The sequence below is a fragment of the Cyprinus carpio genome, chromosome B13, assembly GCF_018340385.1.
Source record: "Cyprinus carpio isolate SPL01 chromosome B13, ASM1834038v1, whole genome shotgun sequence".
In the NCBI taxonomy this organism is placed as follows: Eukaryota; Metazoa; Chordata; class Actinopteri; order Cypriniformes; family Cyprinidae; genus Cyprinus; species Cyprinus carpio.
The window spans coordinates 16,225,740-16,249,178 of record NC_056609.1 but is presented as its reverse complement, the minus strand read 5'-3'; the positions used below and the strand labels follow the sequence as shown (position 1 = coordinate 16,249,178).

Sequence of the window (23,439 nt, the reverse complement as noted above, 5' to 3'; positions counted from 1 at the left end):
ATGAAGAGGTCTTATAAAATAGCTGAAGTATGTTATTTAAAAAAAAAAAAAAAAAAGGTTTTAGTCAAGTCTATACAAACAAGCAAAATATGTGATTAAATTCATATACGGTGCCAGGCAAAAGCTTGGAGACAACTAGTCATTTATTATTCATGTTTTTCACATTTTGAATACTAGTGAAATCATCAAAACTATGAAATAACACAAATGAAACGAGGATGATTAAATAGAAATAATACATTTAAATATTGCTTTTGTAAAGAAATTCATACATAGTTACAAATAATATTTGTTTACGAAACAAATTGTTTTTAATTGTTAAATCATAAAATTTTAAATCAAAATAGATCATGAGAAAAACATTTGTCAGATGTGATGGTGGATCTTTTGACTGATACTGTATACAGATGTACAAATGAAATGAGGACAAAATTCAGATTATTTTTCAACATTTTTTTTATTCAAATTGTGTTAATGGGAGTGTATTTTAGGTTTTTGAGATCTCCCTATTTATGGGAGCATTATAATATGCAAATCATATTAAAGGGCTAGACTTGCCATGAAATATCTGATATTACAACACATCATACAGACTCCCGTCACATAATAAATACACTGGAAGCCCCATGTTTCAAATTGTAAAAATGCACATTTTGCTTTTATCAACTATAGTTCCAGATCCATGAAACTCCTCCATCCTTTTAGTTCTTGGAGGAATTTATGAATATAGTACACACTCTTCAACTCTTAGATTGTGCTTGCCATACTCAGGGATGTAAAGATCAATTTACAACGATTTTCTTTTGGCCAATTATTCATCTTATTAATGATAAAACATCAGAGGAAAGTGCATACACATCGTGTGCCAAAGAGTGAACATGGCAACTTTTAGTTGTTGTTTTTACAAGATTTACAGAAATAACATTTCTCTTGTCACTGCTTTTAATGCATCAGTAACCACCTCAGAATCCTTGCAGGGCTTGTATTATAATATATATCAATGACACATCTGGATCACAACACGTTTCAAAACAGCAGTGCAAGAAAACTACTATGCAACCATACTTGACACTTTTAGTCACATGATCTTACATTACTTGAGAAACATTTCTCATTTTGCCACTCTATAAAAACAGTCACCGCTGTGAGTGATGGTGTTCATGAAGTGCATGCACTCAAGGTGCAAATGGAAATATTTGTAGTCACCAGATTCCACCATTTAATCTCAGAGATGGACAGTAACAAGCTTTTGCCCACTCTCATAAATCATTTTTAGCCATAAACATTTTTTGACTTTTCATCTTTTTTTTTTTTTTGTTCCTCAGAAGAGCGGTTCTTTTCCCTTTAATAGGATACTTACATTTCTACACATGGCAGATGTTTAGTTTTACAAAAAGACGTCTGTAATGTACATTACTTGAGGGCTCATGTGTTTGATCATGCTGGGCTGAGGCATTTGGTGGTTGTGGTCTCATATGGTCTTCTCCTCCGGAGCCTCGTGGAAGGCTGAAGTGGAGTCGTCTTGGCTCTTGTCTGTGCTGTGGACCTTGGGTCCTGTGGCAATGGTGGAGGTGGCATCTATGCTCTCGTACGCCTCTGATGTCCACTGCTGAAAAGAAAGCATTTTTAACAATTTCAGCAATAACTTTTAAAAACAAATCTGCAAAAGGAACTTATTTATGATTATGATAAACGAAAAATTGGTTGAAAGGAGAAAGAAGAGGAAAAGAAAAAATAAAGGTTGATTAGGTATATTCAGGTTTCAAAAAAAAAAAAGCATTTTTCAAATAAAAGATGTGAAACCCTACTAAAGAAAACATTTTCTAGACTGTTTTACCATGAGAAGTTAACTCCAGAACTTATGTAGAAATATCTACCACTCAAACGTTTGAAAGAAGTATCTTGCGTCTCTTATTTGATTAAAATACAGTAAAACCAGTAATACTGTGAAATATTACAATTTAAAATAACTGTTTTATATTTCAATACATTTGAAAATGTAATTTGTGATGGTAATGCTGAATTTTTTGAAATCATTACTCCAGTCTTTAGGGTCACATGATCCTTTGGAAATATTCTGTAACATTATAAATGTCTTTACTGTCACTTTATTTTTTATCATTTTAATGCATCCTTGCTGAATAAATGTATGTATATATATATATATATATATATATATATATATATATATATATATATATATATATATATAGTATATATATATATATATATATATATATATATATATATATATATATATATATATATATATATATATATATATATATATATATATATATATATATATATATATATATATGGTATATATATATGGTCTACTGGTGACCACTGGCACCAGAGTCCAAAAACTTCATTTTGGACCCTGGGTGCATAACATTTGGTGCAACAACAGTTAAAACAAGTTAAAGAACACTGCAAATGACTATTATTTGACAGATCATTGAATATATATGTATTTTGCTATAGCTAAAATGTAAGAGTGTGAAGCATTATATATATCCTTTATTCTAAGTTATAAATAATTTTGAAGTGAAGTGTTTCACTACCTCTGCTTTATGTCTAGATTGACCATAAAAACCTTGAAATGGGAAATTAGCATCTGCTGAAAATGGACAAAATCCCCTGATGGCTAATAGCAGTCCATTCTTGCAAGCTTTTGTTTCTCGAAAATGGTTTAACAACAAAATGTTTTGTATATCATTGTAAAAACACCTGAAAGACATCATCTCACCTGCGTTGCGCGACTCGAGCGACAGGACGGGCCCAGGACGATGTTGACGGAGCTTGAGGACTGCGTATCGCTGGTGTTTCCCCCCTCAGCTGCAGAGAGGCCTGAGATGACCAAGCCGCTGGAGAAGCTCCGCTTGCCAACAGCAGGCTCAGTGTGGAGCTGGAGGAAGACACCTGGCTGGAGCGAGTTGACCTGCGGCTGAAGCCAGAGGCCCTGTTGTGGACAAACGAGGCACCTGGGAAAAGACAGAGGCAATGGAGGAGGTGTTGAAGGATAGCTGGCTGTTGGAAAGGCGCTGCACTAGCCCAGGGACTCCTGTGCCTGAGCCATGCTGGCTGTCCAGGATGGGACCTGATCGACTGGTGACGGGGGGCCTCTGGCCTTGAGGTTGCACTGAGCGACTGCGATACTCCCGGTGAGCTATGGAGTAAAAAAAATACTTCAACAAATATGTTACCTTTCTTACAGGCTTTAGGACTACAAACTGTACTGATGCATGTAGTGTGTTCTGACCTCCGTGGTGTCTGGACTGGGAGCTGCGAGGGCGGCCATGATAAAGGCTTAGGCTCTGGGATGTGGCGGAGTTATGATTCTGACTTAAGGAGGAACCAGTACAATCCACATCCTCCATATTCATGCCACTATTACAGCTTGTAAGGTTATCTTTCCTCACCCTAGAAAGTGCAAGGAAGGTTTTGAAAAAGACCTTTTCAGACTAGAAAGAAAAATTTGCTGAAAATGTACTCAGGCCATCTAAGATGTGGAAGAGTTTGTTTTTTCATCAGAACAGATTTGGTGAAATTTAGCATTACATCACCTGCTCCTCTGCAGTGAATGGGTGCCGTCAGAATGAGAGTCCAAACAGCAGATGTTCCGATGAAGAAATAAACTCATCTACATCTTGGATGGAGTAAATCTACAGCAAATTTTCATTTTTGAGTTAATTGTTTCTGTAATGCCTCATACATACCGAAACCACCTGGAGAGCAGCCAGGTGCGAATGCTCTCCAAACTGAGAGGGCCGCCCCATATGTCTCTGATCTGCTTGTGAGTTCCCATATACGAGGTGGTGAGGGGGGACACAAACATGGGGTAACCCAGGGGCTGGTCGCAGGAGGAGTTGATCATATTTCGCAGAGCCTGCTTTGAGTTCTGGATGCTTCCACGCTCAGGATTGCGGTTCCGGAGGAAGATGAGCTCTTGCTGCTGACCTGCCCACAGCCCTCGCACACATTCTTTATTTATCTGAAAAAAAAGAAGAAAAAAAAAGATTAACAATCAGTGTAAGGACATAATAAACATACAAATCTATTAGACCTGAATATGTGAATAGCAAATAATGAATAGTGACAAAATGATAAAATCATTTATTTTATTGTTGCTTTAGATCAGTTGGTTTATAGCGCATATTCTATTTCATTTTATATATATATATTTATATATATATATATATATATATATATATATATATATATATATATATATATATATATATATATATATATATATATACACAATTAAGTAAACTTTGACATACTGTACCCAATATTTTTTTTTTTTTTTTTTACAGTGGACTACTAGTAAAACTGATAAAACATTTGGGACCAAAAATTATTCAGACTTTTTGGCCTGACCATGTTTTGCTTAAGTGTTTTTCTTTAATTGCTTATGAAACTTTTTACACCACAGACTGAAAAAAATTAAGCATTGCTTGGTAATTGCTTGACCTAAATTGGCATTATCTCGTGTACTTAAATTTAACAGCTGAAAGCTATTCAACCCAATTCATTACATACCTTTCTATCAAAGTTATCTTGCATTATCAAGATGAATTTGTTTTGGCACAGCGTAACTCTGAGAGTTCTTGTCATATTTGATAACCATTTTAAACTGTGATAATGTGAGAAATGTTGAAGGTGTCTGAATAAATTTTGGTTTGACTGCACATATATATATATATATATATATATATATATATATATATATATATATATATATATATATATACATACACATATAGTATTTCATTTTATCTATTATAAAATCTAACAAGTAAAATACATCTATAAATGTGCACTACACTAACTAAACAACATCTAATAAACTATAAATAATCAATCAATATTGATATCATCTCTAAAAACTAAAATAAAAAAAGTTTAAAAGCAGTTTTTATTATTTTTTCTAAATGAATGAATTCAAACTAAACTTGGAATGGAAAAGGAAAACTATGCAAAATACAAAAATTGAATAAAATTCAACAAATAGTGACAAAAACAGTATAAATAAAATGTTTAATGCTTTATATTTTAGTGGAAATTGATAGTTTTTTCAGGATACTTTCTATTATAATCTAAAATATAGTTTTGCTCTCTTGCCTTTATAACTTTGAAGCTGAGATGTCTTTTGTAGAGCATGATGATCTTGTACTCATCCGCGCCTTCATCGACCATGTGCCGGAGCGTGAGCAGTGTGTCTCGACTGGATAGTACTGCTCTTCTCCAGGCAGGGTCGCTCTCGTGACATATTACTAGACTGGTTCTGTAGTTGCTTATGGCCTCGTAAAGCACGGCAGGCTCCTCCGTCTCCTCCAGGCTCGTGAAGTGGTCCTGTATAAGTCAAATTATTGAGGTTATACCTAAGATAAATGTGAACAGTGAGTAAAGTTATGCAATATCCAAAAACTGTCCAATCGTCTCACCTGGTGAAGTTTCAGACTCATTCTCACAGCTGGGGCCACCACCGTCTGTAGCAGGTCCACGTCAGCAAAAACCCATTCATCTTTAGCAGCAATACGGAAGTCACCTTTGAACAACGTGTTGAAGCCATAGAGGAATGACTCCAGACTGTAGAGGAAACCATTGAAATGTGAAATCTATTATAGCGGTACACATACTATTTAGTATTCTTGATTTTGACTGACATCCATCAAACTAAGAATTATTCTTTATTGAACAGTCTTAATATGATTTATCTGTTGAGGTGCACAGCACTAATGTTGAGAAGTGTACCTGTTGGATCTGTTATGTGCTGCTGTGCTGAGAGACCTTCGTCCAAGAACAGATAGAGCGAAACACAGAGTAACCAATGGAGAATCTTCATCGCTGTCCACTGGCTGAGGGCAAAAAACAAAGTTCAGGTTTAGATCACTGTAACATTGTGGAAATGCCAGAGCTCAACTGTCCTACCAAAGGTAATTCCCAAGTTTTGCACCATTTGGAAATCAGTCGTTTTTCAAGACTACCTTGTATCAGCGCTACTTTGTATCACTCTAAGAAATAACCTTTGTGTCTCCTCACCTCCTCTAGTTTGTTGGCACAGTATTGGATCCACTCCAGGTAGACGTTACAGTAGCTGGCTCTGGTGACCCCCTGCAGACAGTGGACATAGTCCTCATCAATCTTCATGCTGAACACAGCCGGGTCCTTCTCGATGTGATGCCATTTGGTGTACGGCTGCAGGGCTTCCTGAATGGACTGGTCTTTAACCCATATCTGCAGCTTGGGGTTGATCACCAGGTAGTAGATGATACTCTGAAGATAGAAATGATTGAAAATCCAGAGATGTGAGTGTTGTCCATCTAACCAACCACTGATGTCACATGGACTATTTTAATGATGTCCTTACTACTTTTCTGGGCATTGAACGTTGAAGTTGCATTTAGAAACTAGTAGAAAGCTCTCAGATTTCATCAAAAATTTGTGTTACGAAGATGAATGAATGTCTTGCGGGTTTGGAACGACATGAGGGTGAGTAATTAATGACATGATTTTTTTTTTATGTTTAGGTGAGCTATCCCTTTAAGGCTGGAATACACTACACAACAGATTTCTGCCCTGATTTACAGTTTGAGGGAGTTGATAAAAGTCAGAATCAGTCTGCAGATTTAAGTTGACAGACCCTCAGTCGTTTAATGTATGAAGCCCATTTTTTTCTGTAATCATTTAAAAAGTCAGTACGTTTATGATGCCTAGTGTTAAAAATAGGATTTAAAAAAAATAAAAAAAAAATAAATGATAGGATTGCATTTACTGTATGTCATTAAAAAAGTCTGTGTAAACATCGTTTGCAAGAATGGTTTTAAATGTTATCTCATTTGGCTATGAAATTGCATTTTTCCCCCACAAAAATAATTCTTTACAGCTAATCAATGAACTGCTTATTAAACTGTTGTGAAGAGTTATTTGAATGTAACAATTCTTATTCCTATTTGTATATAACAAAAGTATACTGAACTATTACAAAATAAAAATAAAGAAGTCCCACAACAGTGTTGCTGGTACCTTAAGGTAGTAAGTTATGAGCAGCTTGCGCAAGTCATAAACTTGCAGCATGGTGGCAGCGTTGTTCTCGCTGATGCTGTAGCCCTCCAGCAGATACTTAGTGGTGGTCACCTCCCAGGCCAGCCAACGGAGGTTGAAAGCAGCATTGCAGGACAGCACATGGGGCAAATGACCCGGCTCACAGCAGCAGCAAGAATCATCCTCCTCTACACCCTCCGTGATGGCCTCCACCTCCCGCTGCTGACAGTAAGTACCTGAGGAAATGAGAAAGTCACTGTGACGAGAGGGAACACTGACATCAGTGTGACAATATAATGTTAAAACCATTTACCCCTGAACTCCAGGCCTCGTAGCTGGAAGGTGACCAGACCGTTGCCAACTTCGATGAGGTGAACAAGTGCATTAAGGTAGTCAGAAGCCAGGATGAAGCAATCTCCAGCACAGTAATTCCCCCAGCGGCCCAGCATCAGGTCTCCACATAAAGAATGCTGCAAGGAGCGTGTCAGGTACTCGTAGAAGATTGAGTTGAGGTTGTTGTCATCACAGCCTTCATGGTGAGCATATAAAGACTGAACATTTTTATTTAAAAACGTATGAGGACACTGTTGTGTCTTCAGTAATAGCTGAGACATGGCATCCTAAAACAACACTGAACAGTGTTTACAATGAAACTGAACCTTCATGCATTATCAAAAACTAAATCCTAAAAGGATGGTTCACCCCAAAATAAAAACATGATAACATATTACTCTGCATGACTTTCTTTCTTTCATGGAACATGGAAGATTATTCTGGCCATTCTTTTACATATAATGAAAAACTCTCAAACATAATAGCATATATTAAGCTTATAATATTAACAATTGAAAATTAATGATAGGAAGTGTATTTATCTATTTCATCAGTTAAAAATGTAAACTTGAAATGTAAAATAAATAAAAAAACAAAAGAAATTGAAATATACTGTAAGTAATATATACATAACATAAAATATAAATAAAAGTGTAAAGGTAAAAATAAATACAAAACATTTATAAAACTTTGTATTAAAAGCCAATGTACTTAAAATTGTGAATTATACTCTTAATATATACATACATAAATACATGTAAATAAAGTTTAAATAAAAGTAACATAAAAAATAAACTTTTTTTAAAAGCGAAAATGACACAACTGTCCTTTTGGAATGAACTATTCTTTTAACACAGATGGAATGACATACATTTTTGATACATTTTTCACAGCATTCAACTGTTTATCAACTGTGTGTGTGTGTGTGTGTTATTAGACGTGCATAGATAAAGACAGTATTTACCAGTCTCTTTGTCTACCTGAGACACCAGTCGGCTGTTGGAGTTGTCAATTCGTTTGGTGCTGAAAAACCAAAAGAAAAGTTCATAAAGTGAAATATTCAGTCATGTCAAACACACAATTTAATCTGATACCTGTGCCTGTACCACCATTCAAGTTTAATATCAACAACAGAAACATTCTGTGTCATCGCATTTGTGGTTGGAAACTACATCAATAATTCAACATAGTGTGGTTTTCTCTCTGCTGCTACAGACTGTTGGACTTCAGATAAAGCCCATCACCCATGAAGGAACTTTGTCCCAGAGGAAACAGGGCAAGTACATGCCAAACATATCCAGCCTCTACAGCTGTTCTCAAAACAGTGAGATGTGCTCTTATTCTTTCTAGTGCTCTAGAAGACAGAAACCTGCACTCAAGTGTGCATCTGGCTGACAGTGCATTACGTCACTCTTGAGGTTGAATGCATATTTCATGCACATGTGGAAATAAGAGGCAGCTTACTTGTAGTTCCTCTCCCAGAATTTTACAGGCCGCGGATAAGAGGTGATAAAAATGGCGCTCCCGAGGAATGGGCTGAGTGGTGTGTAGAAGAGCGTCGTGATGAATGTCTGCAGCAGCAGCATGGCAGAGTCTGAGCTGCTCCGTCAAGGAGAAAACTAAATATTTGTGCTACATTTGGAGGTATGATGACTGTCCTTAAAGATTTCTTTCTCAACTGTCAGACACTATATAATAGGTATCATGAGAAAACACACCTGACCCAGAGAACAAATTTTACAATAATACCATTTCACACTGCCTGGAAATCATGAGATTAATCACAAACTATGTATTATTGTATGTTGACAAAAAAAGATTAAATGTCAATGTCAACATAAATATTACTTAATATTTTCTAGATAATATTTAATATGACACATTTTTTTCACAACATAAAGTTTTTTTTTATGCTTTTAACATACTACCAAAGTCTTTTAAAGGCGCTGTCAGCCATTTCTTTCCCAACTACCTGACACTATAAAAAGTATTTCCAGAAAACATACCTGACATTGAAATGTAAAAATTTAAAATATGAAAATTAATTAATAAAAGGTGAATCACATTTAACTGAATTTTACATTTTGAATATTACATTATTTTCATTCTTTATCCACATTTCATTCATTTATTTTTATTTGCTTTCTAAATTTCTGGAAATCATGAGAATTATCAGAAATTATGTAATTCTGTTAAAAAATATACAAATAACTAAAAATTACATTTAACTGAATTTTACATTTTGAAATTTACATTATTTTCATTCTGCTTTCTAAAAACTGGCTGGAAATCATGAGATTAATCTCAAATTATGTAATTCTGTTGATAAATAAATAAGTAAATAAATAAAATTACATTTAAATGAATTTTACAGTTTAAATATTACATTATTTTCATCCTGCTTTCAAAACACTGGCCAGAAACCAGTCTATATATTATATTATTTATATTTCTGTTGCTTAAAAAAGTTTGAAAACTCCTTGTTTATAGCACCTTTACTTTAACAGATTAAAATTAGGAGTGAACATAGTACTTGGGATGTTCTACCAATATAAAGACGCAAACTGGACAGATTGTAAGGATATGAGGTACAGCAAAGGGTTGTGCAAATGCATGAAATGCACTACCCCATGCTATCTGCCAGGGGGCGATATACACCAGAATGAAGTGTAGCTTGTGGAGAAGATCCCAAAGCTGTTGAAAAAAAAAGGAGCTGTTCAGTTGGGACTAGTTACTAAATGCACTGTCTGCTGTGAGCTATTTTTTGACAATAGTCTGGCACAATAGGCATTTTTGTCGAAGTTACAAAAAAAGTTGCTGACTTTAAATGCATTTTTTTATTGTGTTTTTTATTATATTACCTATTTTATTAAATGCATCTAAATGAATACTAAATATGAATACTAAATTAACATAAATGTGTAGGACATTGTTAATGATGAGTGTTTCATTGCACTAATGTCCATCCAACCCAGAGCACTGACCTTGTTGAAGACTATGGACATGAGGAAGAAGTTGAGCAGGAATGTCTCAGAGGCACTGCTGCAGTCGAACTCAAAGAAGATGATGGTGAAGATGAGCGTGAGGAACTGGTAGCTGGGATTGCAGAAGGAGGCACGAAGAAGCTTCATCCCAGCAACTGTCATCAACAAGACATCACAGCTGGAGCGAGACACAGACACCTGAGCCACTCAGGTGCAGAGGCAGCATACAGCCAAGCACAGCAAAAACCAATCAGGGTGACTCTGACTTCTGCTAACACCACCACAATGCTCAGTAAAATGTGTTATTAGGTTATTAGGAACCAAGTCTGCTCACCAAGGCAGCATTCATTTATTATATTTATAAAATACAGTAAAACAGTCAAATAATATAATTATATATTAAATAATTAAAGTAATATAATATTACTGCAATTTAAAATAACTGTTTTCTGTTTTAATTAAATAATAAAAAAAATTATATGATTCTTCAGCAGCCATTACTATAGTCTTCATAATCACAGTCATCTTTCAAAAATCATTCTAATATTCTGATGTTTTTTTTTATCAGTGTAGTTTTTATTAGTTAGTATCAATCAGTTGAGCTGCTTAATACTTTTTTTTAGCAAACAATTATACATTTGACAAATAAACATCATCTCTTTGACAAATAGAAAGTTACAAAGAAATGTATATGTAGCCAACAATGCTGTTCAAAATTATTTTTAGTTTAATATATATATATTTGAAATAGAAACCTTCTGTAACAATGTAAAAGATTTTTGATCAATGTAATGCAAATTTCAAATAAAACACTATTATTGTTTCCACAAAAGTTTTAAGCAGCACAACTGTTTTTAACATAAATAATAAATGTCTTTTTGAGCACCAAATCAGCATTTTAGAATGATTACTGAATGAGACCCTAACTGTATATACACATTAGCATTATATAATACTAATGTCAATATACAGTTAGGGTTGTTTAATATAAATTATGGGATTGACTGAAGAGTAAAACATAAAAAAAAGTTCAAAATCTTTGTTAAATTTTTAACAAGAATAAGGGGAAAGATACTTACTGTATTCCTAATTTCTTTCGATGGCTGAGGGCGAAGCCATCGTTGGTAAGTGCACTGAGGACAATGGCTGGGTAGACGATATACTTCTCAAAAGTCAACAGCCCCACATAGAGACGCTCAAACCACATCAAGTGAGCATCCTCTGAAAACACAGTATACTAAAATGAATTCAAATTAATAACACAATGTATTACAGCAGACACATCACAGAAGTGCAGGGAACTAACCTCTGGGTTCAAACTGTGAGTACTCCTTACTCTTCAGCACAGGATGAGAGATCCACAGCCAGGGATGGTGTTTCCGTAACTGAGGGATGAGATAGTGGGTGACAAAGCCCACAGTGGCTGCTAATGCATACAGCACTATGGACACAAATGGCTGCATGTGATGAAAAAAACTGTTAGTTGATATGTAAACTGCAAGCTTCATTGAATATGTAGTCATTATGTATAGGAAATTTAAAAGGAAGAGAAACTTACCCGTAAAGAAAGGAAAACCGTGCTGGCTGTTATTGCAAAGGTCAAAACTGAGGCAAGAATACAGACAACCAGATCTGACAGTAAAATCTCTTTCTGCAACATAAAATATAAGTCATTAATGACAGTTAATACAAGATTCCTTAGATGCAAATATTACAATTCCATTCAAAAGAAGCTAATACTTTCATTCTGCAAAAAGCCATTAAATTGTTTAAAAACAATAAAAACAACAGTAAAGACATGTATAATGTTACTAAAGATTTCTATTTCAAATAAATACTGTCCTTTTGGACTTTCTCTTCATCAAAAGATAAAAAAGTACAGTTTCCAGAAAAATTTTAAGCAGCACAACTGTTTTCAACATTTATATTAAGAAATATTTCTTGAGTATCAAAACAGCATATTAGAATGATTTCTGAAGGATCATGTCATACTGGAGTAATGGCTGCTGCAAAATCAACTTTTCCATCACAGGAATAAATTACATTTTAAAGCATATTCAAAAAGAAAACACTTATTTAAAATTGTACTAATATTTCACAATACTACTGTTCCCTTTCGACGGAACTTCGAACTGCGTCCTCTAGAGGTCGCTATGGGGAACATATTCAGCGTGACCGGTGTCTGAAGCATACATCTAAACACGACAATAGCATTAGCCTGTGACGTCATCACCCGGCGCGACCACAGTATAAAAGGGCGCCGGGGGAACACGTCATTCCTCTTCCTGCCCCGCAGGAGGATTGGGTATGATGAGCTGCTTGAGGTTATGGATCATGCCATGGCGAGGCCAAGAAAGTGATACCTTGAGGCCGCCTTGACAAGCATTTTCTTTCTAGCCATAGCCCTCCAACTCAGGTGACCCTTCCATTTCTTCCCGATCTCCATCTCCGACATCTGTTGGTTAATCTGGCGAATATCGGGTCGAAAGAGAAGGGCTTTATTCTTGATGCACCAGTTTCCCCTTCTGAGCATTTCAGCACATCCGTCAAGATGGTGGTCAAGAAGTTTAAGGAGGCCAAGACTGCCTTAAAATACTTCATTCCACGAAGGTCAAGATCTGAGCCTGCACAACAAAGGGGTCCTGGCCAGTCTTGATCTAAGGATCAAAGGTGGGCTCAGAAGACTAGAGTCGCGACTCGCACCCCTAGGGCTCAAAAGGGGCGTGGGTCTTAGGGTGACAGGCAAGATTTGAGGGAAGTGATCTAGACTAGGCGTTCTCAACACTCTCGTCTGGACCAGAGTAAAACCTGAGCCATGTACTCATGTACCTCCCTCTGAGAGTATTACATCTGCTCTCATCTTCTTCCCCTTAATTTCCCTAAAAAGATTAGGAGTAGGAGCCTCCTGCGCTTGCATTGCAGTCTCTTAGTGCTCTTCGGACGCCTCCAGCCTGTACCCATGAGCCTGAGTCATGTGCTGGAGCCATGGTTGGTGAGTACGATGCATGTCATCTACTCTACTGCTAGCTTTTGTGTATTCAATACTAGCCTTTTTTTCTGCAGTGCTACTCGGACCTGTTCTGTTTTCTGACTTTTTAGGTTTGACTCCCTGCTAAGTCAGGACCTCCTGCTGTTGACCGATTATAGTGATGGTTTCACTCATTGGTATTGATCCAGGCTGTTGATAGCCCCCATCTTTGGCTTGGACACGCAGCCTGGGATTCAGCGGAGGCCTCCCAGCATCAGGTCCCCAGTATAACGCTGAAACCTCAGGACTTGTGGGTCTTCCCACGGGCTAGTACTCTTCTGAGTACATGCTTCGTGACAAGCATCCTATCCTCTGGCCAGGGTGCACTACTCATCTCTCACTCTTAGGGGTCTACTGAGATTTGAGTCTTTCCTTAACCATCATCCACGTATTCTGAGCTAGAGCTCCTCTGGCTGAGGAGTTGAGGAGCTTAACACTCCATAAACGGTCAGGCCCGCGGGTCCTCCCTGTCACACTGCCTTTATGGTTGAACCAGTAATCACCCCTCTGCGGAGTGGGCATGAGTACACTGCATTCCCTGAGGTATGAGGGATTTGTGTTTCTGCGGAACCCCTCTTGTAAGGTCTCTACTCATGAATGGTTATTGGGTCCCTCTATTTCTTCAGATTCTATCGGGTCTGGTTGTTTGGGACCCATGCTCTCTATAGAGATAGAAAGCATGAGACCGTGTCCAACTGCACCAGTGGATTGTCTCTTATTGGGCCCTGCTGGGTTGCCCCTACTAATCTAGCACAGCTTTCTGGTTGAGCTGCGAAGTGCTGCACTCACTTGTGAGGGTTAGCTACGAGTTGCTCCCAGTATGTGCTGTAAGGGCCCGCCTCAGCTTGAGAGCTGTGATCATTGCTCCCGAAAAAGCCTATTTGCAACAAACTGAGTGTTAGGCCTGTCTCGGTCGCCTCCTTGGTCAGTTGCCTTTTTTTTGGGGACCCTATTGTTCCCTGTAGAGATGTGTGATCCCCTTCTAGCAGGATCCCATTTCCGATGTCCCATTTGCGATTTATCTGCTCCCCAGACATGGCTGTCCGGCCCTCACTGTGGGAGGGTCTCTTTGAGCTCACCATTCCTAGGCAGACTGGGTGAGTCATCCTCTCGACTTGAGAGTTAAGTCCTCTGACCCTGGGCTATTGATCGCTTCGGTCAAGCTGGGTTCCTCTCTCTTCTTGCTAGCGGTTGAATCCTCCACTCTTGAGCTACGTGGCAGTGACATCAGGTAGTTGGGCCACTTGCTGCTTCCCTGATAAGCTGCCTCTATTTGAGTCAAGACAGGCAGTGCTCCCCTCACTTTGGGAGGTTGTCTTTGAGACTGCCACTCCCAGTTGAGTGTCTGTGGACTTCTCTCATCGAGTCCTCTGCTTGTTTGAGCTCCATTGAGTAGCAGCCTCAATTTGTTAGGCCTCTCTCCGCCTCCCTGTTGAGCCACTCTCTTTGTGGGTAGAGCTTAGCAGTGGCCTTGGGGGGTTCATATAAGCACGCCCCTCTCAATCTTGAGTGTCTGAGTCCCCCTTCTATTTTTGAAGTTTGGCCTCCGCTCTCTTGAGCTCCGGATAGAGGTCATGCCAGGTGGCTGGGCCATCTCCTGCCTCCCTGGCGGGTTGCTTGTTAAGTGAGCTAGCTGTGCTCCCCTCACCATGAAGGGCCTCTTGCAAGTGCACTGCTCCCTTCTGGGCATCTGTGAGCAGATGCTTCGGATTCTGATCTGTGAGCGTGCCACAGTCATGTAGGGCTCCTAGGATGGTTTAATACAGCTTCAGTCACCCCTTAACCATATACCGTTTAACGGTATACCGTTACCCATAGCGACCTCTAGAGGACACAGTTTGAAGTTCCCTCGGAAAGGAAAGTCTCAGGTTACATATGTAACCATGGTTCCCTGAGAAGGGAACGAGACACTGCGTCCTCTAGTTCCCTTGCCATGCTTCGGACGCAATCTTCAGACGAAGAAGCGGATGACGTGTTCTCCCAGTGCCCTTTTTTACTAAAGGGTGATGATGTCACAGGCTGTCATCGGCCAATGTTACTGTCATGTTTAGATCTATGTTTCAGACACTAGTCACTTCTCAGGGAACCATGGTTACATACGTAACCTGAGACGTTTTTACTGTCTTTTTAAATCAAACACATGGGAGACATAAGATGCTTCTTTTAAAAACATGAAAAAAATCTTACAGATTCTTGACTTTTGAGTAGTAATGTACATCTGATTATTCTTGTCAATGCTCAGATGAAATAAAAGACAATTTTGGAAAATTACCTAAATAAATCAAAGATACCCACCACTGAGACTCTGAGTTTCTCTGGAAGAGGGTCTGTGCTTGCAGCAGGTATTTCCTCCTCGTCTTCCTCACCTTGTCCAAGTGACGGCATCAGCTTGGACTTAATCAATGAGCTGAGATAAAAGAAACAAACAAATATGTGCTTACAAACTAAGTACCGGCATATTTTGAGGGCTTCAAGCTATGGCAGCAGTTCAAAATGTTCCTGACCAAATGATCTGTGGAAAGTGTATAGTGTTCTTACAATAACACAGATGGATCACTGCTTTGTCGACTAAGATGATAGGACAGGACAACTAGCAGGGCACAGAAACCAGAGAAAAGTGCTGGAATATGCTGTTCATCCCAAGGCTCCTACACAAAAGATGTCATTACCATTACAAACTTACAATCTAGCATTAAAAAATAAACTATTTATACTGATAATCTACTCATTTTCAAAGTATACTGCATCATTTTATTCCAGCAGATTAACTGCATGTTGTCATTTAAAATACATAATTCCAACAGATCTTACCTTCAAAGCGCCAAGACAGAATCCGTAGAGTAAAGATAGCGCTATAAGACTTCGTACTATGCAGTACACAGCAGATGGGAGCCCAGTTGCAGCTAAGCAGAAATCAGAAACATTAGTTTCCTCCAATTCTGACTTAGATTAATTTTTTTATTATGTCTGTTTCGACAAGAAATTGTCATAAATGATTTAGCTTGGATACAGACCTGTCCCTCCAAAAAAGTGCATGTCAATTTGTTCTAAAAAGTATATAACAAAAGTGTTGATTTGTGGAAAGAGGCCAAGAAGGAATGTTACTGGAAAGCAGTATGTAAACCCTGAAAATATCAGATCAACATCAAGTCAAATGTCTGTCAGTCACGTTTGACTCCATCTGTAATTTTTCAAACATGCTCAAAAACACATACCGACTAAAATGTCTTGCAGATACTGAAGGGCGTCTGATGTTACTATTGTGATGCCATAGATGGTGGACACAGGGAGGTCTGGTGTTCGCAACAATATTTCCAAAATCCAAATAAGGCCACAGAACATACAGAAAAATGCAGCACGACTGTAGATGACAATTTGATTATGGCCCTGTAACAAACAAAAAAAGACTCTTTGTATCAGCATTCTTCATCCTGTTAAACATAACTATATGAAATTTTCTTGAATGCTTCTCTAGGAAACTCACATGTGTAGGTGAAGCCGCATCTGGCTGAACACTCTATAAAACATAAGAGGCTTTAGCAGGCAGCCTAGAAGCAGATTAATTTTCAGCAAAAACAGGCTGTAAAATGAGGAACGCTGTACCTTCAGCAAGGAATACTGACAGCTAGCAATGACCAGGCAGAACTGAAAGACCCAGATGTCTTTGAAGCAACCCTCATTTAGAAGCACAAACCCCAGAAAAGCCACCAAGAAAGCTAAGAATACAGCCACCATGTTTTCAGTCTTATCCTTATTTCTGCAAAAACAATGAGCGTATTTTTGTTCTTAATGTTATTTGAACAGCAATGCATTGTCTAAAAAGGGACGCTTTCATTGTCACACTCACCTGTCTAACAATGCCATCAAGGTTAAGCGATCGTACAATATGTTCACCCATTTCCCAGGAAAAACCTTTAGTTTGTAGTACAGCTTTCTTGAAGGTTTCTCTTGGGTTGATGTCTCAGATGATTCATCTAAGGAGTCCTCCTCCTGTGTATGAGAAATATTTAAACCCTCGGTAAATGTTGGCTGAATTTTCATTTTTGGTTGAGCTATCCTTTAAAGGGTTAGTTCACCCAAAAATTAAAATTCTGTTATTAATTACTCACCCTCATGTTGTTCCAAACCCGTAAGACCTGTGTTCATCTTCGGAAAACAAATTACGTTGTTTACGCATAGTGCAACATGTTCAGTAGACAGCGCGTGCATGCTGAACGTAAACAATGGTAATTAAGTTGATTACGTTCTGTAAAACTCTCCAAAATGGCTGAAGACGGTAACTTGGGGAGAAGAGATGCTAAATAAATTATGTTGTTATTGTTTTCTTTGTGCACAAAAAATATTCTCGTAGCTTCGTAAAATTATGGTTGAACCACTGATGACACATGGACTATTTTACCAATGTCCTTGCAACGCTTCTGTGCATTGATCATGTAGTATCCTTGCTGTTTATGGAGGATCAGAGAGCTCTCAGATTTCATCAAAAATATTTTATTTGGTTTTCTGAAGATGAACGGAGGCTTACGGGTTTGGAACGACATGTGGGTGAGTAATTAGAAAGAATTTTTAGTTTTGGGTGAACTAACCATTTAAGATACAGTATTTTAACCAAAACAACCAACATGTTTTCTGTGTTTTGTCTATTGTGTTGAATTAGAGACAGCTTATTATGTGGAAAAAGGGATTCTACACCTGGAAGATTTCCGGATGGGTTCTCCTGGGCCGGAGTCGGCGAGTTGGAAGGATACGTCGCTGGAAGGGGCATTCAGAAGGACCTCCCACTAACCCGTCCTGGCACTCGGAGTTAGAGGATGTGGACAGGAGATCACTAATGGAGAGATGGTAACATTACAACTAAATTTTGATTTTAATTGATGTGATTATAAAAGAGAAGTAGAATAGGATACTGAACCACATGTTGCCTGTGATGAGCTCGGCACCAAGGGGTAAGTTTAGAGCTCTTTCATTGTACAGTTTCCGAGGTCTCTCTCCTGTAGATATTATACATGTTATAAGCCCAGCTCTACATGCACAAACATCAGAGAGAAATGACACTGCACATAACAGACCTCAGTTGTTTCTGTCATAGTTGTCTGTCACTGTACTCACTGTGAACAGTGTGAAAAGTGTAAACCTCCTCTTTGGATGTAGCCTCCGGTCTACAGATGACCTGAAGCATAGAGCTCTCTGACTGGGACGTTTGTGAGGGCAGAGAATCATAATCAGGGTCCCTCTCCTTATCTGTCTGTGGACTGTGAGAATAAAGAGAATATTAACCCTAAAGTGAAGTGAATTTATATTCATAACTGTTGTTTTTCATGAGGTACACACACTACAAATTTTCCTCCCATCCTAGTTTTTTTTTATCACCATGTGTCTGTACTTGCTAAATAAAATTATTAATAACAAATTATTAATATTAATTTTAATTATTAATACAATTCAAATTTACCAAAACATTTGAAGAATAGTGTGTACAGTATGTACATAATATTATACTTTAATACTATTGTCATATGTAATTTTTTTCATATGTTCTCTATATATGCAAATATCATGTTTATGTTCAAGTTTAAAAAGAAAGTAAATAGCAGCAGTCATTTAGCAGATGCTTTTATCCACAGCAATTTACAGTATGCCAGATGGCACAATACCCACCTCTCTGGAGAGACAATAGGAATGAGAGTTTCTGGAATGGTTTTCATCGTGTCCGTAGCCAGACTGTTTGGGGGATTTGGATGCTCTTTTTGTTGTCCTGTGGATTCTGACACATCTGAGTTCTTCTCCGCCATCATACTTTGCTCTGAAAGGAGTTGGACCATTAGTTTGAGTTAAGATATTAAATCCAGTGTCATAAATCAGCACTCACCATTTCTGTCTTCATTCTCCTTCTCAGCCTCATTTCCTCCCCCAAATCTGGTGCTATTGATTGACTCCAGCAAAGACACAAACTCAACAAAGTTGGACTCATTGGGTATCTGTCCCTCCTTGGCTTCTAGGTCTGATTTAGAGGAGGTCATTGTACCGAGCTTATCTTTAGCTCTGTGGCTAATAAGGACAGCATCTCGTCCACTGTCAATACTGAGTCCCCTAGCATGTGTTCTTCCACTCTGAGTGCACCTCATATACACTGAGGGGATCTGCAAGAATCCATCAGCATCCACTTTAAGCTCAGGTGGGTCATTTTCTTCAGTGTGGGAATTCACATCAATGCCTGAAGAGCTGTTATTGGTCACTTGGGGGCTCAGGTTCGGCATCTCAAGCTCAATGCTCTCTATTTCTTTGCATTCTTGAGCAGAGTCAGAACTGATCGGCTCTTTGGCAAGAAGACTGTCTTGATGCTCAGACTTTTCCTGAACTGAGCTGTCTCCTGCAACCAGTTTATCTTCTTTTTCATCACCTGCAGAGGGTTCCTCCACTTCGTGAGGCGAATCGAAAGTGATGACAGGAATTTTAACAGGACAGTCGGATTCTCCCTGCTGGGACTGAGCTGACTCTAAGATGCTCTGTTTGACGGACTCCTCCAGTTCGGCTGCTGTCTGTGGGTCACAGCTCATTGTGATAATGATCTTCACCATATCACTCTCGTCCAGGTGGGCTGAGGGACTCGAGTTGTCAACCAGCACCACAGCAATTTCATCGGAGCAATAATTCTCCTCGGGTGTTTCTCCATCATCGGCTTCTCGTGTGATTTCTAGAGAGGTATTATTGTTGTTGGGGTCAGTTGGGGGTTTGTCTTTCTCCTCTATACTGTCTTCTTCATTCACAGAGGAAAGTGGAAGATCATCCTCAGCTTTGTCCCTGTGGGCTGAAGGAATCTGCTCTCCCTGCAGGAGTGGGGCAGACTGGTCAGTATTGGGACTGAACACATCCTCAGGGGTGAGTCGCTCCTCTGCCTCTGGCCTAGATCGTTCATCACTCTGACCTATAAAAGTCAAAATGTCAAATAGACATATGGTTTTTTAAAAGAATTCAATTCAGTAGCTACCAGATGATGAACCCCATTGGTTGACGTCACAAACTGCTTTAAATGGTTAATTCAACCAAAGATTAAATTTCTGTCATCGTTTACAAACCCTCATTAGACTTCAGTTAATCTTTGAAACACAAATTAAGATTTACTAAAACTTGAGAGATTTCTGACTCCACTGAAAGTCCCAGTAACCAAAACTTCCAAGAAAGAGTCAGATTAAATTACACAAGATGCATACATAAGCTTCCATGTTCACTATCACTATGATCACTATTTAGATGTAAACAAAAGCCTAAATTAAATCTGTTCATATGGATTCATTTTATGAAGCCTTTAAAATATTTCTTAGATCTTCTAAGCTTTGGTGACTTTTAATGAATGACTTTCAATTTATTCATATCTTTATTTGTGCTTTTAAGATTAACCAAAGTCTTATGGGTTTGGAATAACATGAGGGTAAAGAAAGGATGACAGAATTAAAAAAAAAATCCCTTTAACCAAATTTCCTTAGTATATATGGCTGTATAATTAATTTTATTTATTTTATACAATTATATTAGATTAACAATATTTTTATAATATATTACATGAACAACTTACAACTTAAACATTAAATTCAATAAAATATTGTACAAAAAAAAAACTTCTGTGTTTTAGATGCAGTCAGAGACCCTCACAATGTAAGTGTGAAGCTGTGTTTGGGCTTTCTGACAAAGCTGTCTGACAGCTCTTTTTGAGAGGTCCTGGCAGGATGTCACACTCAGTGTGACGTGTAACTGAGTCAAGATAGAAAGTAGTCAAGTTATTCCTCAGTTCATATGTAAGGCTCTGTGACAGAAACTTACAGTGATGTATCTGCACAGCATGTTCCCAGAATTGTGAGGATCTCTTGCAATGCAGTGAAACCAGGCCAGTGCTATAATTAAAGCTGGTACATACCCTCTATATTCTTCAGCTCCTCAGATTTTGGACACTCTTCACAGTTTTGTTAAGCAGGAAAACAAAAAATATATTATTTAAAGTGCACAAAAAATAGTATACATAACAATATCCACTGCAAGATTTGTGTAAAGAAGTTATGCTTTCAAAGTGTTGCTCTTATACTAATTACCATTAACATATTTGTGACATTCTGTAAAAATACATATTTTGCAAAGTAAATGTAAATAATTATGGTACATAAATTCACGAAAGTATTACTAACTCCAATTAGTCCAGGGTCTGTTTCAGTCTGTTTCACTGTGACTTGTATTACTGGACTTAGTCTGTTTTTGGTCAATACTGATGTGGCAACACTGTCAGGAACTGTGCTGCTCTTCCTGTAGATTAAAACAGTTATCAGAAAAATATATCAAAATACTTTTGGCAGTGCTTTGAGGACAGGGCAATAATAGAAAATAACACTGCAAAATAATACTGAATTCAATAAATGGCACAACTGATTTTGGATCTTACCTTAAAGATGGAAGACAGGAATCAGATGCGTTGCTTTTCTTGTCTACACCTTTGCTGATGTCAGGCACACTATTCTGGGCTACAATGTCGCCCTGATCGAACATCAGATGGAGGCGATAATTTACCATCTTAATGACAATGAAGAAAACTGTCACCGAGGTGCAGTAAATACTGAGGGTAGTAGTGGTGGGTGGAAGAGCCTGAGAAAGGACGAGAGGGAAAACACATCAGAGCCAGATAGATCAACTATGAAATAGTAAAATAGATTTTTGAGTTTGTATTATTATTATCTCAATGATAATATTAATAATAATAATATTTTTTTTGTAATTTCTTCACCACTGACAAAACACGTTATATAGGCCTATGTTTATTTTCGTATAGCCCAGGCTACTGTAAATGCAAAACAATGCTTTTAGACGTTCATCACCTGTACAGGAGGCTATGCAGAAGAAAAATGCGACAGAGCTAGCACCAAACAAACACCAAAATTGATATAAAACACAATACATTTAACGCGTGAATCAGTTTTATTTCTTCAGAGAAATATTCCGTATAAGGTTTCTGCAGCTATAACGCACTGCATGCTTTCTAATTGCAGAACGCATATTATCGGCGGCCTGCGGCATTGTATCACTCACCAAATGAAGAGATAATGGAAGCATGAGCAAAAACATCCATAAATACAGGTGACATGAATTGTTGAATTTATTCTGCTCTGGATCATGATACCATCCTCCGGTCAGTGAAGCCCAGACTCCTTGGCGTAGCGTTTGCACAACTTGAGAGCCCATATTTTTTTTGCAATAATGGTCGCTACAGATATATCATCATGCTGCAAGCTGCGAATTCACACCGCTACCGTCCTCGACTCGCTACCCCTGCGCGCGATTACATATTTACAGAAGCTGCCTCTACATCCTTCCTTGAAGCCGTTTAATTTTCTTTTTCATCGTCCACGCCTTGGCTCCCTGTTTCCCAGCATAGGGACATTGGTTTTGTGCGGTGAAAGGCACCTAGCAGCATCCTCCTTCACATGAGCGGAGAGGAGGGAGGAAGGGACTGATTCATAGCGATGCTCTGCTGCTCACTGAGTCACGCGCCCCCTCCCTGCGCTGCCAGTCCAAACACAAGAGCCGTGGAGAATCAGCTGTACTGCAGCCAGACAAGCGGGACAGCATCTTCAGCTTTTACACAGAGAGATAGCAGTTCATTTTGACACGCATGCCAACATTTTATGTCAATTTCAAATATTGAGTACAGCAATAAATATGTGCGCAAAATTTCAAACGTCAATTTTTTTTAACTTGCCACACCACCGCGATTTTTACACATAACAATAGCAATTTTTAAACCATTTTTGTCTTCATTACGTCTTCATTATTAAAATATAAACTTTTTAAATTGGATGATCAGGGTAAATTGTACTTATTTTGTCTTCTGTGAAACATGTAAGTATTTATATAGCTTCTGAAGTCCAGTACTAAAAAATATGAACGTTAAACAAAATGAGAAGAATTTACACATCATCCCCCGGCTCTTAATGCATTGTGTTGCCTTCTTGAGCATCAGTAAATGTTTTCACCTTTTGTAATAGTTGTGTATGAGTCACT

The 23,439-nt window shown here is 38.1% G+C and overlaps 1 protein-coding gene across 1 annotated transcript; it reads right to left on the bottom strand.

Moving 5' to 3' along the window:
* Positions 1-438: 438 nt before the first annotated feature.
* LOC109100410 (pecanex-like protein 2) lies at positions 439-22,924 on the bottom strand. The gene is given in 36 exon segments (XM_042736883.1): positions 439-1,609; positions 2,753-2,892; positions 2,895-2,939; positions 2,942-3,172; positions 3,266-3,426; positions 3,723-3,997; positions 5,131-5,361; positions 5,454-5,598; positions 5,764-5,867; positions 6,052-6,285; positions 7,036-7,289; positions 7,367-7,582; positions 8,351-8,409; positions 8,851-8,980; positions 9,972-10,080; positions 10,371-10,548; positions 11,450-11,591; positions 11,677-11,827; positions 11,929-12,021; positions 15,694-15,805; positions 15,937-16,046; positions 16,210-16,301; positions 16,413-16,523; positions 16,614-16,785; positions 16,883-16,915; positions 17,002-17,155; positions 17,246-17,388; positions 18,091-18,226; positions 18,311-18,389; positions 18,508-18,650; positions 19,057-19,201; positions 19,268-20,323; positions 21,311-21,346; positions 21,575-21,690; positions 21,827-22,026; positions 22,468-22,924. Coding segments are annotated over 36 exon segments (6,027 nt in total). The 5' UTR covers positions 22,621-22,924; the 3' UTR covers positions 439-1,471.
* Positions 22,925-23,439: the final 515 nt, after the last annotated feature.